The sequence below is a fragment of the Pecten maximus genome, chromosome 6, assembly GCF_902652985.1.
Source record: "Pecten maximus chromosome 6, xPecMax1.1, whole genome shotgun sequence".
Classification (NCBI taxonomy): domain Eukaryota; kingdom Metazoa; phylum Mollusca; class Bivalvia; order Pectinida; family Pectinidae; genus Pecten; species Pecten maximus.
The window spans coordinates 26,321,994-26,342,031 of NC_047020.1; the positions used below are offsets into that span (position 1 = coordinate 26,321,994).

General features: G+C 35.4%; 1 protein-coding gene across 1 annotated transcript in view; it reads right to left on the reverse strand.

Moving 5' to 3' along the window:
* The window catches only part of LOC117330119 (gamma-aminobutyric acid receptor alpha-like), a 52,646-nt gene extending 43,492 nt beyond the window's left edge, over positions 1-9,154 (reverse strand). The window contains exon 1 of the mRNA XM_033888337.1: positions 8,928-9,154. Coding sequence (XP_033744228.1) covers positions 8,928-9,154 — 227 coding nt within the window. The remainder of the gene's footprint in view (positions 1-8,927) is intronic.
* Between the last annotated feature and the right edge of the window lie 10,884 nt (positions 9,155-20,038).

Consider the following 20,038-nt stretch of genomic DNA (forward strand, 5'->3'; position numbering starts at 1 on the left):
ACTCGTTTCATGCCAAATGCAGGGAGAAAGAAATTAACGATTTAAAAAGAGAGCCGAAGAAACCGTGATCACAATGCCTGCTAATGTATTATATTGTAAAGGAATCGCACGAGTGATAATCGCGAGGTTACAGTTAATTGTTAATTGTAAATCGTAACATTACCATATCTACATGTAGCTCATTTATGGACGACACCTAGTATTATGGGGTCAATTTATGAAATACTTCAATGTGTTTTCCCATTGCAATGTCAGGTCGCATCATATTGGTATGACTGACATATCTTATGGTCAACGTCCTCTCTCCATCTTTCTCTGTAACCAGGGTACCGTATATAATTGACAGTGTGTGATTTATTCACAATGTGTGTTGTCAATAAGGGCACAGGATGCAATAACACGTTTAAGATATGTGTAAAGTATATATGTGTAAGGTTCATCTGTGTTATCAATCACAAGAACATTTTTCTTAGTGGAATCCGCTTTCATTACGAGAAATATCAATATTTATCCTGCAACTGCCACCGCATTGTCGGAATACACCCACCGTATATGTTTTTGCTGTATACGGCAGTGACGGAAAACAGCTGTATTTTGGAATCATAGCACGTGCGTCAGTTCGACTGACCTACTTCAAAGTGAAACTACGTTTAAAAGGCGAACATATTTCTGTCATTTTTGACACCGTTTCACTTCAAAATGATAATTTCTGATGATTATTTTTATGTCGGCTCGGGACAGAAAGACAAAAGTGGCTCGCCAAGGCTCGCCACTTTTGTCTTTCTTTACCCTCGCCAAAATACAGCTTATATTTTAAGACACTGACCATGTATTCTCTATATATACTGACGGGGTATAGTGATGGCGCCGCACATCTGATTGTGGTGTATTGACGGGTTAGTATGACTGTTGTAACAGTGATTATACTTACCAAGTAATATGCGTGAGTTGTTGTGATTATGGTATGTTGACGGTGTATAATGAGTGTGACAACTGTAGCTAAGGTTTACCGCCGGTGTGTTATGAATGTTGTATCTTTTGATGGTGTACTAACGGTGTAATATTAGTATGGTATCATTAAGAGTGTGGTAGTCACGGTTATGGTGTAACGACGGTGTATTATCAGTGTGGTATATGTAGTCAATGTATACTGACGGTGTAGTATGACTGTGGTAGTTATGATTATGGTGTACTGACGGTGTGTTATGAGTGTGGTATCTGTAATTAAGGTATACTGACGGTGTATTGTTGGTGTGTTATCTGAAGTTAAGATATACTGATGGTTTGTTATGAGTGTGGTATCTTTAGTTGAAATATATTGACGGTGTTTTTTAGGTTGTGATTACTATGATAATGTACAGCCCCGAATGATGTTGCGCACGAAATGACATATGAACTTTAATTACGTCGACATTTTTCTATTTTTGGATTTAAAGTTAGCGCTGCTGTTTACACATTTTAGATTGCTTACTGTCGAACTCCAACTGGTTTCAAAGCTTTGTATGAGTATCATTGCCTTAATTCGAGAACATTACTCTCATGGTAATCTTAAATTTCAAAGAGCGGTGTTGTTTGTGTTCTTCCATCAAGCCCAGCGGCAATATGTCTCCAGGAACATAACGTCGTTTGCTGTTACACAGTATTAGCATCAAAATATATCAGGCGATAATGACCTCGTAACGTACTTTTCATTTTCTTTGACAGAAATTATCACTCAATATTCTATTTGTCGAAGATTAAAGACCACAGTGACACACTATAATTAATCTGAGACAGTACAGAACCAACCCACACAAAGAGAAAGAAGGGAATAGTGACCGGTTGCATCTTTTCTGTCGCTATTTATTGCAGACATACATTGTATTATCTCATATTTGTGAGATATTGCAAGAAGAATACATGCCTTATGCAGTTTCTGTTAATGCAAATGTCGCGGATGGTTTTAAAATATTATTTTTTGATATACAGTCATATAAGTTATCGCCTGGTATGACTAATACATTGTAGAGACTTTCTTATAGTTGGGTTTGTGTTTCACGTGAGGCTGCGAAACTGGCCAGTCTGTGCTGGTGTGGTTGTCTCCTTGGGCAAGATACCTTACCCGTATTATTCATGATGACATGCAACGGGTTCCTCCTGTATGTTGTTCCGCGAGGTAGTCACCAACTACTTCAAGAAGACATCGCCCTAAAATGTCCCTGACTGTTCAAAGGGTGGTAAATCCGGCAAACAAACAAGTAAACGTTACACTCTTTTGACATTTGACGTTACTTTACTATCTAACGTTCCTATTCTACCATTTTGTCGCCTATAGCTGACTTTTGACTTTCCCCTAGTGAATACCACCAGCATATGATAATGGTGCTTAGTAAATCGGTGGTCATTTTGCGTAGTGTTATCGCTTACACCATTGATTTCAGTTATTGGTCAGATGACATCTAAACTACAGTTAGAACCAGGAATTCCAATATATTATCTTAGTCTTCGTTTATATGTCTCTTGTCACAGATTTGCATCGCTTTCCTTCTCTCAAACGAGAAAGAAACGATTCTAGTACGAAAAGGAAGGCATTCAGTCAGTGTAACATTTCACAAAAAAGATGAAACTTTATTTAACAAAATCGCCCGCTTTCTTCAACGGTTTTTTAGGAATGTGTGTTCAATGTGTGTGATATATGATCAAAATTTAAAACCAAATACAAATTTCACGGATTACACAGCCGTACTCAACATATACTTGCAAACAATTACGTATATGTGTGTGTGTAGTTAGCTAACATTCAACATATGTCTGCAAAATTTGAAAATTGAATCAATGGCATTCAGAATAAGAATATTTAGCCAGATCAAACTACGACATTCAGCATTTCAAAATATTGAAATTGAACCAGCCCGACATAGGACATTTAACATTCAAAATCAGAATGTTTAGTTATTTCGACATACAACATTCAACATCCTGAATCAGATCGACTACGGCATTAATAATCATAATGTTTAGCCAGCTCGACATACGACATTCAACATTCAAAATAGGAATGTATATTAAGCATGACATACGGCATTCAACATTCAAATTTTGATCATTTTGTCAGGTGGACGTCCATGTCTAAGCCAACAATGATTTTATATATAGACTGCTCTTATTGAATTATGTCTGATAGAAATATATTTCCCGGAGGTTAACAAACTTGGCACCATTATATGTATTCCTTTTAAACTTTTATTTGAATTAATATGGCTGCTGGTTATAACCTCAAGATCTTGTAGACGTGGATACATTTTTCTTCATACATTACTGTCGAACAAAATAAGTATCAATTGAAATTTAATTTTGAAAAGTTCAATTGTTTTTCTTTTTTCTTTATTCCACATAATGTATGTTTTAATAAAAATAACGATATCACTGAAGTGTTTGAACGACTAGGCAGCACGCGATGTTAACACAAAGGATTGATACATAATCTATATGTTGTTATAACGCAATACATAGAATAAATCTGTTTACCATTACCTGTCGTCTTACTATGATGTACAGCTTTACTACACGATCTTGGCATGATCGGGGAAAGAGGGAAGAGAAAAATGCCGTGGAAAGTTGACTGGAAAGGCTAATAAATGAACAAACTAGTACGAGAAGATTACAACCAAGTGTTCCGAAAAGGTAAACCTATTCTGCTTCATAAAATATTCTCAATTCAAATATATGTCGAATCTAGGTAATATTACAGTCAAAACTAAATACATACCGAGTGGTGTCTTAGGAACAGCAAACGCCTAACGTTATATCACGCAAACAAAATGTGACATGTATTGAAACGTTACTTCTCTGTTTGTTGCTTTTTTAATCAGCGTCGTAACTTATCTTTGCTAAAACTCGTTCAAAGCTATTCTGTGATTGCAAATAGTAAAGAAATGTGTTTGAGATAAATTCATATAATGGAGATGTGTACTTTCCGAACACTAAAGTATTTTTGAACCGAAAATACAATAAATATGATACATAGATAATCATGGATCAACATGCCAACTGAGGATTAAACATGATTGTTTTTTATGTGTGTATTCGATGTTTTATATCATATCATCTGATCGTAAATAAGATTTCTCTAAAACCGTCAACAACTATTCTCCAGGCTTACGTGTTATACATGATTAACTAGCTTTGGCCCGCCAATACGATCCACAGGAGGTCAACAACCCCTGTCATTGGAATCGCCTGTCAAACTAAGATGTATTGTATCCAATGACATTTTTCACACAGGTTAATACTCCTGTTATTTTCTATCAGGTTCTTTATGCAATTGTACTCATGATATGAACATTTCTATACTACATTGCTAACAATTAATATATTTGTAAAAGACACTGATTTAAATTAACAATGGTGAAGCTTTAAAGAAATGAGACTCTATTCACAATCATTTGGCTAAAACACTGAGAAAGTCTATATCAGATCATTCACGAGATAAACAAACTCAAAAATGACCCAAAAGGTCGTTGAAATGTATCTGGAATCGGTAAAACCAATTAAAATGGTTTAACCATTCTACTATTATAAGAACTCAATAGTTGACAATGATCAATCCAATTAAATCGAATACAAGTTCATGTGCGATTCCAATGGCAAAACAAATTGACACTCGATAACACTAGTGCCTGCAGACACGCTACACCATTATCTTCCAGTATATAGACATGTTGAAACCATGTATCACTTTCATTTGGCGTGGTATTAGTCTGGGTAGAGACACCACTGATGAGTCCATGTTTGTTGGTTTGACTATATTTGCTGATATATGATTCCAATCTATCTTACTTGTGCCGTGGTATTTGTTGACACTGATCGATGGCTTTATGGAAACAGCTGATTTCGATATCTAGATTTATAGCTATATATTTAAGAATTTGCACGGTTTGCAGGTTACTTGAGATGTTAAGTTTTTTTCAAAAATCATCCACCCATTAACAAATACCCATCAACTTTGTCATAAAATGGTACAAAATTACCACTTGACAAAATGTATTTCAATGAAAGACAATATCAGTGCTCATTCGCCACAACAATTTTACCAAAGTTGGGTGTACTTTGTAATGCGTTGAAACAATTATGAAGACTTAAGTTAAGAATAAGGGATTATGAAAAGAAAATCTTTTCTCTACTGAAGTGATACAGATCAGAAATGTAAATTCAATTAAACAATATTGAATACCGTCATACATACATACCTACCACGTTGTACACAATGTATGAAATTTAGTGTTATCAGGTGACTGTAGGTGGCAGGATACGTACGAGTCAGACGCATATACATTGTGCCCTAATGGCCTGTATACAGATATCCTGAATATCAGTATAGAATCATGATTAACCACCTCGTACAATGACAGGAGGAGGCGACAATGTCAACGTATATCTCGGAAGTGAAGAAAAAACTTGCCAATCAGACGTAGGGCGATTGCTTGCGGATCAGGGATGCATGATCAAATGGACAGAACTTGGGAAACCTTCTTTAATTATGTTGGCGATATACATTTTTTCCCCAGATGTGCTTCGACATGCGACTGCAGATGACTACGGAATTGTAGGCACTTCATAAAGAGCCAGACCGGAAGCGTCCATCGGCCGGAAGTGATGTGTTGTTTATGAACAACTCGCTATCAGTCAGACTTAAGGCGTTTAAAAGAAACAGAAGCTTTCTTAGCTGTATTTGAAGTTATGTCGATGATGTTACGGAAGATGCATTATACATTGATATTTTTAATTTGATAAATGTATCTAAAGTCTTATAAATTTCAAGGCTAAAATTCCGGAGAACTTTCAATTAAATGGATTTTTTCCTATTTGTCAAAGTGAGTTTGTCAGTAAACCACTTGTTGGCTGTCTTCCGATCGACCAATTCCTAACGTTGCTATGGTTATTGGTTTTGTTGATCTTTTAACGTCAACTACGAATAGAGTTTTACACTTAAGCCAGAAACGCAACTTTCCGGATTGAAACAGGATAAGGCTCTCCAGTAAGGTATAACCACACATGTAAATATAGTACAATTAAAACTGCTCGGTATAATAGCAAGTTCAATAAAAATATTATGATGTGACTAAACTATGCAAGGTCGTCTCAAAATTTTTTTATTAAAAAAAATTCCAGATACCAGACAAGACTACCACAAGAATGAATTTGATTACAGCAAAGAATAATTCACACTTTTTCAATAGCTATTAATATGCCAGACAAATATACATTAATACGGAGCACGATAACTGTCACACTTATCATTATTGATTCTATATTTATATAAGTACATTATATGATTTTACCATTGTATCATATGATGTAACCATCATTCTATTTCATTTCGACAATAGATAATGTATATCATTTGAAATCAGCATTATATTATTTGGTTTCCATTGTTTGTTTCTCCAATTATATTGTATACTTTCATTATCATATGATTCAATTTTATCATTATATGATTCTATTTTATTGTTATATTGTGTAGTTCAACTAGTTGCTATCGTTATGTGATAATGTTACCTCATTTTATTATACACTGTTGTCGTCAAATAATTAAGTTTCATCGACATTTTATTTTACTAAATTTGTATGAAATTTTATCGTTATTTTATTTAGTTTCAACATTATACCAAAAGCTTTATCAATCAGATGATTCAGTGTAATTGTTATAGCATTCGATATTGTATCGCTTTACCAAATGATATGTTAATTTTAATCCATTCATGTAAAGAAGAAATCCTATAACATAAGCAAATATTAATTCATAAGATATTCTTTTTCTGGAACAAAATATTATTTTCAGGTGCTCTATCCGTTGATAAGCCATAAAGGCCAAACAGGTTTAATTCCATTGTAGTTTATAAGGTGTCAAACAATTATGCATACGGTTTTTTTTTTTTTTACAATATTTCCTGTTATCTTTAGGGTATCAACACAAAATCTCAACAGGAGGGATGAGATTCTGGATATAAAAAAACAACGTTCTGGGGATATTTTCATACCCAAGGATAGTGATGCTTTCAAAACGACCAACAATTATTGCCAACCACAAACCAGTCTTCCTAAATCACACACTCACCACAAGCAAGCACCTCGCACACAAGGGAAACCTTCCTAAATTGTATTACTGTTGTGGTATGACGTTAAACAAAATAACAAATCCTTACCTTTCAGAAGTCATGTCAATGGTTTCCGTGCTCATCATTTGTCTTTGATTTATCGATTTTTACTTTGGTTTTCTCGTCCAACAAGTTGCCAACCATCGAGGTCCATAGAAAAATGGGGTATTGTAGTGTTGAAATATGCATTTTTTTTGTGTGTTTTATTTTTCAGAATTTTGGAGGGGATTTCGAAAGCAATGTTTATACCTTTGTAATGATGTCCCTATACTAGGTATAAACTTTGTCTGAACATGTCAGACTGTCTTTATTATGGCCTTGGGTTTAATGATAGCCTATCATGTACTCACCATAATGGGCAGTCTTCACCCTGACATTGCGTACCATGATGGTAGAGAGGACATGAGTACAGAATGTATATGCGCACTAAGATTGACATACAAAATGTAAAGCCCTGAAACATTTATATAGGTATTTCTTAAAACAGAAACTACCAAAATGCAACACAGTTTATTGAATAATTACGGTCATACGTCACCATAACGTGAATGATGTACAGCTTTAGTAAACAAAAGTAGAAGTTAAATACATTTGTAACTCACGAGAACCCATTGTGCCGCTCTAAATACATGTGTGGGTGTACACTGAACCAGGTACACCCTGACATCTTTATTATACACAAAGCTATAATTATGTCAAAGAGAGGTCAATAAATCTCGGATATTTTAGAACTTCTGTTATCAGTATAAGTGATAGTCGTTGTGACATTATCACCACAGTTCTATATCTGTTAGAAAGGAGTACATGCAGTTGCTATACATGTAGCTTTGCAATAATTATTGTACTCCTGTTAACTTTTGGGTCGCTTTTTTGTAAATTTTATTTTTCAGTGCGATTTTCTTTCCTAGGCTAGAGTAAACTATATATACTAGCGGAAAAAGAAACGCATTCTTATTTCGATAGTTGTTATTTTACATGATTCTTTGAAGATGTGTTCATGTTAAGGGTTTCTCGATTATTCCATCATTACTTAATTCATTTTGATGATTTTTGTTGTCCTGTCACAAACGATGTTTGCGTGAATACCGTTAAAACAATGGTAACCATACGCCGTTTCTTGATCCAAATCAGTATCGTGTGTGCCCACCCCTTGCATCCGTAGCTGCTCTTACTCGTCGTGACATTGATCCCATCAAGGTGTTTATTGCCCCTGCGTGAGTTGAGCGACGTTATATGGGACGTTGACGCGCTTCCTAACTCTCCTGTCTTGCTCGTACCACAAATGCTCAATTGAGGATATATCTGTATTGTATTGTGGCCAATCAAAAAACGGAATGTTGTTTGAGCCAGAAAGTCACGACAAACCCTAGCAACATGGGGACTCGTGTTATCCTGTTACAACGTAAGGTTTAGTTGATGGATAAGAGGAAGCACTTATGAGCTCAAGACCTGATCCCGATATCTTACTGTTGCAAGATTGGCATCAATAACCACGAGAGGTGTTTTACGCCTTGATATCTCCCTGCCCATACCATCAAAGATCATCCTCTGAATCTGTCGCCTTCCGTTACTCAAGTGTAAAAATACCGCTCCAACCGACGTCGATAGACACGTTGTAGTCCATATCACCTGTAAAGCGAGACTGGTCAGTGAACAACACGCGTCTTACATGGGCCAAACGAAAGCGATTAGGTACATGTGCAAGCAGCCACTGCATTCGACGTTGGCCTCGCCTCTGCGGAAGTGGCAGACCAACATAGGGACGTCGTAGCATTAATTGTAACTCACTCAACCGATTTATAACCCTGGGCACACTGGCCGACCATGAGTGCCGATAACTTGACGTGCCGTCTCCGTCGCCGTCTTAAATATGTTACGGAGCTGCGAGAGACGTGTGCCTCTATCATGACGTCGCTACGTAATGTGCTGGCGTCGGCTCCTGGAACGGTCACCCGATCTCCCTGTGGTTCTGAGACGCCCAGCTGAACGGGATATTGTTGTCTCATGTACACCATATTTCTGGGCTACTTGACGTTGTGAATGCCTCTGCATTATCAGAGCAAAACCCCTACTCCTATCGACTTTACTCAAACGCGGCCCTTGGCTGTGAAAACACCTCGAAAAGAAATGTGTAACTGCTTTCAACTATTCCAATGTTCGAGTTGTAATGTTTTACAAGCACATGTGGTGCAAGCGTACCCAGGATGCACGCTTTCTTGAAAAATCAGCTGAATGCAAGAAGCATCGAACGGCTAAATTCTAACTTAAGGACATTTTCACAGCGCACGGAGTTAGCTCAGTTTGAAATTTAACTGAATTTAGACGACGTGTTACATTATAAAAACATTACTTGCGTTTCTTTTTCCGCTAGTTATCTCAAATATCCAGAATTTCAAAATAAAAAATTGAGTCTAGATTTCCACACATTTTAGGCTCGTAGTATCAGAAACTTCTCCTAGAAGAACTAAACTGCTGCATCTATCGAAATGTATTTTTCACTTCTGTGTCAAATGTTTGACAGACTAAAAAATATCAGCTGTGATTATAGAGATTACATAACATATTGCCCGAATAAAACTATACATTAATTTGAATATTGACATGGTTCAGAACATACACATGTAGTGGGCGTTCTTCTGAAATAGAATATTGAAAAATATGAAATGTTTTAAATTTTGAAATGTATCAAGTAATGAAATGTATTGAATTATCAAATATGTTAAATTTTAAAATGTGTTTAATTATGAAATGTGTTAAATTATGAAATGTGTAAAATCATGAAATGTTTTTAATCTTTCACCTATTTTTTTTTTGATCCAGTTTTAATTTCCTCAGTCGCTCTGTCCAGTTCTTGTTTGACTATACTGTATCTGTGTTGAGATACGATGCTATCTTTTTTTATTTTATTTTATTTTTTGTTTGTTTTGTTCGATATTTAATTGTTATTGACATACATGTACATCTCCTTTATTTCGTCAGAAATGTCGAGACACTTTATTTCCCGTTTTGATTTTTCCTTAAACGCCTAAGCAATACCAGTAAACAACTTACAGACACGGAATAATCATGACGCACCCACCAAAGAAATGTCCAAGGAGAACATATAATCACAACGCTTCACTTCATCCTACGACGTACAATCATCTCTTATCAAATTTTAACGGCGATACTTCATAATACTTTACAATCAATAATGGAATTCATTGAATTCCAGCAGCGAACGCTTACGTTCTTCAGTATCAACATTCCTTTTGAAGTTGATGATTAGAAAGGCTTCGTCACTTGAGAGCATTTCATCTAGGGACAAAAACCTTTTCTCTCGCCAAATAAAGTGAAACCAGTGTTTGCAAAAATACAGAGTCCTGGTGCTATGTTGTATTATCCAGTGCTATCATTTCCAAGGTAAATTAGATTACACATCCTAATGACATTCATAATCATTGATTAAATGCCGCTTAATTGGATTGGCAATATTAATGTTCAGGGTACTTTGGATGCTCATGCCGCCATTATCAATTCACGTCACTGTTACATAGAGGGTGAAATTACCGCGAGACACTCTCAAGTCGAGCAGAGAAGGTTTCACAAGCCTACAATCTAGTGTCGTATAAACTATTGTACTGCCATAAACGACGTAAATAAACTCAAATATCGTTTTAAATCAAATATAGAACTGATAGCTTATGTACCCAGTGCCTACAGGATCACACTCGTTAAACGAATTCACTACGTAATTTGAAAAACAATGTCAAATACACAAGCCGTATGCCATGCAAATAAGGGAACTGATGTGCCTTGAAATATATTGAATTAAAGTGTTAGGTAAAAAGATATATTCGCATCAACGTACCATAGCCCAGTCAGATACGCAATTCGTTACGTAATGATGTACCACAAACGGCGATTATCGTATTCAGCTATCTGTATATGTTCTTATACAAAATGATATCCCATAGAAAATGTTTAATTTAACAGATTATAACGGCGATTAATGATAAATAGAGATTCATACAAACTATTATAGAATTAATTGACCAGAAGCGAAAATGAATAAGTCGTATATTTCTACGATCTAACAACCATAGTTTATAATAGACAGTATCGATGGTTTAGCAGAACCACTAGTCCAAGACCAGGTGTTCCGAAAGGTTGTGCATGGATGACATTCGCTATAGAAATCAAAGTTATCTTATGATCTAAATATGATAACTGTGGTAGTGACAACGGAAACAACAAAACTATCAACGAACCGACATGACGTCTAACTTCATTACAACACAAGGAAAAATCATTTTATACAGAGACTTTTCTGTGGAAACGTCCTCGTCATCAACCTAAGTCTCTTGATAATTGGGTAGATTTTGTAAAAGTCGTGAGGTATAAAAGCTCGACACAGTTATCAGAGCTGTCATTTCTTGATATCGGTCTAAAAAGGGACTTAGTTTGTTGTATTGAACAAACTCAACAAAGACATTTGCCATCCCCGGTACACCTACTTACGATCATTGTCAAGCTTTCCTAAAAAACATAATCCTATATAGAGCACTGCAGTATACATTTGTATGTAAGAATCACAGTATAGATTTCCTTAAAAAGAAAGTTATCAAAAGAAGATAACGTAAGTCTCCAATCAATATTGAATAACGTTTAGACGTTTATGGTGTGGTGAAACTATAACAAGACATATATAAACACGATATGTCCATCAGAACCCAGGGAAACAGTCGGCAATATTCAAATAATATTTTCCTTCCATGCGTAATCATAATGCTTAGCGCATTTAGCGCTGGGAATATTAAGCGTCGGGCAGAATAATAAAAATAATGTGGCCAATAGTAAACAAGTGTGTGACGAGATAGTTGTCCGCTTCAGAACATTGACGCTTGACCTCCGTAAATGCATTACAAATCGTGGAATAAAAAAGGAAATGGAAAACTTGCTGATTTACATAAAGCAAGTCTGTAAGACATAACATTTATATTTACAAACCAGGACTCACTAGCCTGTATTTGATGTTCTGTTAGCAAGCGTTTGCACTTCATAAATCCTGCAAGTCCTTGCAATGCATACGTATACCATTGAAGAAGGTTCTGGGAGCCATGATTCACGTTTTCACGAATATGTCTGAAGAGGTGAGATCGCAAAATAAAGTATTCGCGAAATCTAATTGATCGACAGTAAATAAAACTACTTCACAAATGAAAAGTATTTAGCAATAGACGCAAAAGCAAGAAACATTAACCTTCGAAGGACATGAATATATTGATCAGTTTGTCTAAGAGTCTACTTCCGATTGGTGAAACTGGATGATATTTAATCGCTGAATCCTTTGAAGTCAGTTCTAATAACAGATTATCTATAGATTGTATGGAAGATGTGCAATAGACCTAGTTGAAAACAAACTGATTTTTGTATTGATATTCTTCTTTTTAGATCTTTCCTTAATCAGAATTACACCTTATACTAAACAAAAAAACTAAATATATATTCATATATTCGTCTCGCATGTCGCCGTATTTTACATACCAAATGGTTATTTTAATCAGAAAAATGATTATGTATAGCATGAGCCATGATATATTTTAAAATTAAAACAAAAGATCAATACACTAGGTTTTATTATTCAATATAGTTTCAAAACAACAAAACATTTACCTGCAACATTTAAATTCCTATGATTAAAATCGATGGACAACCACTTCATTGATAGTAATGTCATACATATCACATGTTGTCTTTGGTTAGTTTCATTTCGAAATAGGACATTTGCTTTATATCAATCCGTGCCAATCGATAGACTAGTTGCTATGAACTGCGACATCCAGAGGTCGTCAAGAAATACTATCATTTAATTTGATTAGTTGTCTATTAACCTTTAATTTATAGATAGTAAAGTTAAACTAATATGTCACCTGACTAGTTCAATATCAATTGTGACATTGAGAGATCGTCAAGATATGATACAATATCATCTGACTAGCTCACGTTGAACCATGATAACCAGAGATTATCAAGTTATAATATACAATCACCATGCGAGTTCACTATTAACCATGACATTCAGACATCGTCAAGTTATGACATAATTTCAGCTGGCAAGTTCACTATGAACCATGATATTAAGAGACCGTTAAGTTATAATAAATTATCAACGGCAAGTTATTATATAAAATCATCTGTGTAGTACATTGTGATCCATGGCATTCAGAGATAATGAAGTTATGAGTTATTATCATTTAACTAGTTCACTGTGATGCATGCCATTCAAAGATCATCAAGTTATAATATATAAATGTATGTAGTCATCGTTATAAGTTATAATATAAAATACCCTGACTAATTCACTGTTATCCATGACATTCAGAGATCGCCAAATTATGATATATTATCATCGTCAAGTTATAATATAAAATCACCTGACTTGTTCACTGTGATCCATTGCATTCAGAGGTCGTCATGTTAAATTATATAGTCATCGTCAAGTTATAATATAAGATACCCTGACTAGTTCGCAATGAACCATGGTATTCAGAGATCGTCAAATTATGACATGAAATCAGCTTACTAGTACACTGTCATCCTTAACATTCAGAGATAGTTAAGTTATAATATATAGTCATCTTCAAGTTATGATATAAATCACCTGACTAGTTGACTGTGATCTATGACATTCAGAGATTGTCAAGTTATAACATATATAGTCATCGTCAAGTTATGATATAAAATCACCTGACTAGTTGACTGTGATCTATGACATTTAGAGATATTCAAATTATAATATAAAATCGCATGACTAGTTGTATGTTCATCATTACTTCAGAGATCACTGAGATGCAATTCTACATGTATGCCACTTGACTAGTTGTCTATGAACGTTAACATTCAGAGATCGTTTATGTGTATGTCACCTGACTAGTTGTCTATGAAGAACGTTAACATTCAGATATCGTTTATGTATATGTCACCTGACTAGTTGTCTACGAACGTTAACATTCAGATATCCTTTATGTATATGTCACCTGACTAGTTGTCTACGAACGTTAACATTCAGAGATCGTTTATGTGTATGCCACATGACTAGTTGTCTACGGACGTTAACATTCAGAGATCGTTTATGTATATGTCACCTGACTAGTTGTCTATGAAGAACGTTAACATTCAGAGATCGTTTATGTGTATGGCACCTGACTAGTTGTCTACGAACGTTAACATTCAGAGATCGTTTATGTGTATGGCACCTGACTAGTTGTCTATGAAGAACGTTAACATTCAGAGATCGTGTATGTGTATGGCACCTGACTAGTTGTCTATGAAGAACGTTAACATTCAGAGATCGTTTATGTGTATGGCACCTGACTAGTTGTCTACGAACGTTAACATTCAGAGATCGTTTATGTGTATGGCACCTGACTAGTTGTCTATGAAGAATGTTAACATTCAGAGATCGTGTATGTGTATGTCACCTGACTAGTTGTCTATGAAGAACGTTAACATTCAGAGATCGTTTATGTGTATGGCACATGACTAGTTGTCTACGAACGTTAACATTCAGATATCGTGTATGTGTATGGCACCTGACTAGTTGTCTATGAAGAACGTTAACATTCAGAGATCGTTTATGTGTATGGCACATGACTAGTTGTCTACGAACGTTAACATTCAGATATCGTGTATGTGTATGGCACCTGACTAGTTGTCTATGAAGAACGTTAACATTCAGAGATCGTTTATGTGTATGGCACCTGACTAGTTGTCTATGAAGAACGTTAACATTCAGAGATCGTTTATGTGTATGCCACCTGACTAGTTGTCTACGAACGTTAACATTCAGAGATCGTTTATGTGTATGGCACCTGACTAGTTGTATATGAAGAACGTTAACATTCATAGATCGTTTATGTGTATGGCACCTGACTAGTTGTCTACGAACGTTAACATTCAGAGTCGTTTATGTGTATGCCACCTGACTAGTTGTCTACGAACGTTAACATTCAGATATCGTTTATGTGTATGTCACCTGACTAGTTGTCTACGAACGTTAACATTCAGAGATCGTGTATGTGTATGGCACCGGACTAGTTGTCTATGAGGAACGTTAACATTCAGAGATCGTTTATGTGTATGGCACCTGACTAGTTGTCTACGAACGTTAACATTCAGAGATCGTTTATGTGTATGGCACCTGACTAGTTGTCTACGAACGTTAACATTCAGAGATCGTTTATGTATATGTCACCTGACCAGTTGTCTATGAAGAACGTTAACATTCAGAGATCGTGTATGTGTATGGCACCTGACTAGTTGTCTATGAAGAACGTTAACATTCAGAGATCGTTTATGTGTATGGAACCTGACTAGTTGTCTACGAACGTTAACATTCAGAGATCGTTTATGTGTATGGCACCTGACTAGTTGTCTATGAAGAATGTTAACATTCAGAGATCGTTTATGTGTATGCCACCTGACTAGTTGTCTACGAACGTTAACATTCAGAGATCGTTTATGTGTATACCACCTGACTAGTTATTTCTTAATCATGTTGATGAGAGTTATCAGCTAGATTGTTTTACAATCATCAGCAGTAAAATTTATCGTATATGGTTTCGTATTGTTTACAAATATTTTGTAACAAAAACGTGTATTAAGGCTTTGTGGTCATCACCTCCACTAAACATGTTCCTATTAATATATATGTACTTAATTTGTTGCTGTTATGATTCACGTTTGGTCATTATCTCTTGAACGAAATAAAAAATAAATCGAAAAAAAATAAAAATAAAAAAAAATCACGCTTCTAAATCAACACCTGTTTACATTTTGTGTATGTTTGCAATCAACGAAGATATTGTGTATCGACTGCATTCGTCATTGGCATAGATATACTCTTATTTGACCTCAGTGAAGTTGATTACTTATTCCTTATTCCATTACTTATTCGATTTCATCATTACATATCCGTTCCCCGTTTACTAATAAGCACTTCAAATGGTTCAAAACTTATATTTTAACGTCCCCATTACCTATTCGAACATTCTGTTCCTTATCCATACGTTATTACATATTTAATTCTTGCATAACTTATTCGATTCCTTCATTACTTATTTGTTGTCTCTTTACTAATTAAGACTTTAAATGGTTCAAAACTAATTATTAAACATCCCCATCATACAGTCCACCATTCCATTCCTTATCCATGCCTTAATACTTGTTCAATTCCCCCTTTACTTAATTGTAGTGTCATACCGATCATCTGTTGTCCATATGCTTATCATTTGAGGACAAGCTACGATATGTTTTTTTTTAAATTGATCCGTGCCAATCGAATAGATGTCTCCCATCTGATTAGTTGCTATGAACCGTGACATTCAGCGATTGCTCAGATACAAGTCACCTGACTTGTTGTCGATTCACCCCTAGTTCAGGGATCGTGAATATGTCACTTGAATAGTTGAGATCGTCAAGCGGTTATATCATTTCAACTTTCTAGTAGTCGATGAATCGAGATATTCAGAGATCATCAAGCTGTAAGATTATGTCATCTGACCAGTTCTCTCTTAGACTGAAGCATTCAGGGATAGTTCACAATTAAAAATCACTTTATTTGTTATCTATATACCGACCTTGGCGTTCAGAGATCGTCAAGCTATAGCATTATGTCACCTGATTAGTTAATAAATGTATATATATATAAATTGAAGGATTCAGATATCATTATTGTTACTGTTTTATCATCATAATCAGCAGTGAATTATCAATTACTGCTTAACATGAAATTGTTAAATCTGTGTCTCCGTATTGTTTACATTTAGGATTTGCGTGATGGAGATTGCATGTGTGTTACAGTATGCTTCTCCTTCACTCTATATTAATCATGTTAAGTGTTCTTATGTATAAACTATGTACTTAATCTATTCAACTCACTATTAGCCCAGTTTTGCGATAACGAATTAGATTTAGTTTTCCCCTTTTTCAGAATAAAGAGAGCATGCTTCTATATACACGCCGGTATGGTATCGAAAACTATTATTATCTACATGCTTATAGAGGTGATTATCAGTTTATCGCTTTATATATGAAATACTCATTCCCTTGTATTTGTCCAAAGAAATCCCACATTGATGACATCTGAAGTTTGAAAAATATAGACATCAAAACATTCCAGTCCTTCATGTGATATAACAGGACGGCAAAACACCACAGAAAAAAACCCTTTTATTCTTATATATGACAACACAGACATTGTTTAGAATATCAACAAATTGTTAATCTAGCATAGCCTCATATATATACACTGATTTTATTCGACCCCTATCTGGTGACCTGAGTAGCAAACCATAATAATAAAATCCAATTTTGTCTATAACTCCGAAAATGCAACTTTAAAATAACTGAACATGCATTTGATAAGATCATTCCACAGACTAAGCTGATAAACTTTTAAAAGGAGGAAAATCAAGTGTCACTTACCTTAAAACAGAAATGATATGAAGATGGAATAATTTCATTATCCTACAGATTTGTCTGTGTCCACACATAAAGCGGTGTTACTGACGACATAGCCGTAGATCGCTCCATGATATATACCAGACTATCGGTGGCGGGCTCGCGCGCCAATGTATTAAAGCATAGAACACTCTCCGTGGGAAAATTAAAATTAAATGTTACGTACCTGATTAACGAAAAGCTGAATATCACTGGGCCGAGCATAATGGGGCAAGGACAAAAAGTCCAGTCGACAAGGGGAGCACAGAGAGAGTGGGGGGTAAATTGCCTGGCTATCCTATCCGGCTTTAGGCTTGATTAGAGAACGAACGATCGGAAATGTCTAAGAGGAAACAGTTGGTATAGAGATGGTGCAACAAGCCAGATGTGCTCTCCTATAAAGTGTACTGCTGGATATACGTCTTTAACGATATTGAATGGTTTAACGTTTTGTACATTATGCTGTTAAATAAATAAGCCTACTTTCATTTGTTTAACTCTTCAGTTGTACACTACGTGATGCATTTTATATCTAAAATACGTTAGTTTATGCCATTACGTTTTTACTTCACACTTCTATGCTGGAGTATCGAAACTAGTGCTTGCAGTGGTAAAGCCAGGATAAAACCTACACGGTACAGACAGTTCGCTTGTGATCCATACTTCAACAGACTTGGTTCAATTTTGTTGATATTTGATAATCATAAGCCGGTGCTGCATTACCATTTGCCAAGGAAGACATTTTTTTTTATTTGTTAGGATATACATATGCTGTGTAGTTCTACTATTTGACTTTTCAATTCTCTTGAACAATGATGTATATATGTTAAACGTATTGTATGTGTTAATTGTCGTCATAATGACCCGTTTTCATAAGAAAGATCATGAAAGCCAGACGAAATAATGACCCATAAGTAGACATAAACAGGCATTTGTAAAAATAACCTCACACTTCCGTCGTAATGATTACTGGCGACCTAATGGACCATTGGCAGTTAGCTGTTATCACCAACCTCTCTCGGCCGAGAGTGACATAATAAAGACCCGGTATTGATATAATGACCCATTAGCCTCATCATCTCCCTCCCGATCCCCGTCGAGTCTGCTGTACACTTCGCCAGGTGAACACGTTATCGTATTGGGTAATTAGGGTAATAACTGAGAAAGTGATAAGGTTAACATCCAAAGTGTCTCGTTTGTTTCAATAATAGTCTGTTCAATTTCATATTTCCAGACGTGAATTGTTGTTTTATTATTCATTATACTACATATATGTTCAAAGACTTTTCAATACACACCATGCATGTAAATACAAAATGTACGACTATTTGTCGCAATTCTAAATTATGATTATCCCTTCCTCAGGTTGACAAGTCTTCGTATTAACCTACAAAAGGCAATATTTCAATAATGTTTTCATACGACCTAAGACCTTGGTGCAGACCTCATTATAATATGAGCTGTGAGAATGAAGCCCTCGAATAGTATTCGCCACCCTTCTGTTTTGCCTTAATTGTCGATCTATTTGAATGTAGTGGTGTTTTTAATCGTATATGATCGTTTCGCATTTCGCTTGCGTTTGAAAGGAAATGAGAAACAGTATTTACTTCTTCCCTACATATTAACATGACTTGCATACACAATAGTGATAATATGTTAAAATTTGTAAAAACAATCTTTAATGTATCCATTATGTCAAATTATATGTATAATATAACTCAACTCAAGGGTTACATTTGACAGTTCTTATCGAAAGGCAAACTTGGATTATGTGAATGAACTAAACAATAAGTGATACTCGATCCATCACAAACATTTAAAATCCTTAACCAAAGCTGGATCGGATATATAATACAGTGACGAACAACCCTCCAGGAGGTCGGAACTCTTGAATAAATAGCATGGTCGTTCTTAACACACCACACCTGCTATTGTTGTCATCTGCCTTCTCGGTAAGCTATATAAGTTATAACAACGGCGTCTAGTATATACTAATCTCAGGAGGTTGTCACCGACTATAAGGCTATACAATATCGGATGACTCAGAACCTGAAAGAGTGCAAATGATCCAGGATGTCGTCATACTAATGGACAACATAATTGTACGAGTATCAAACAAACACTGAGGCCACATTTACTAGGAACCTGTTTGGCGTGAAGACAAAATCTCTACTGTAAAAATCTATCAACGCTAAGTTCTGTTGAAACTCTTACAATATATATTATTCTGTGTTCGCTGACAAACGTGAGAGTCCAAATTCCAAAATTTCTTAATTGATTAATCTGATATATGGTAACGCGTTCGAAAAAAAATATAGTCAGAATATGCTTTGTTCAACGTGTTTTGTCCAATTTGTTCTAATTTCATGTCAATTGCTGGTATAATATATCCGTATGCGGTAAAGTAAATCCACCAT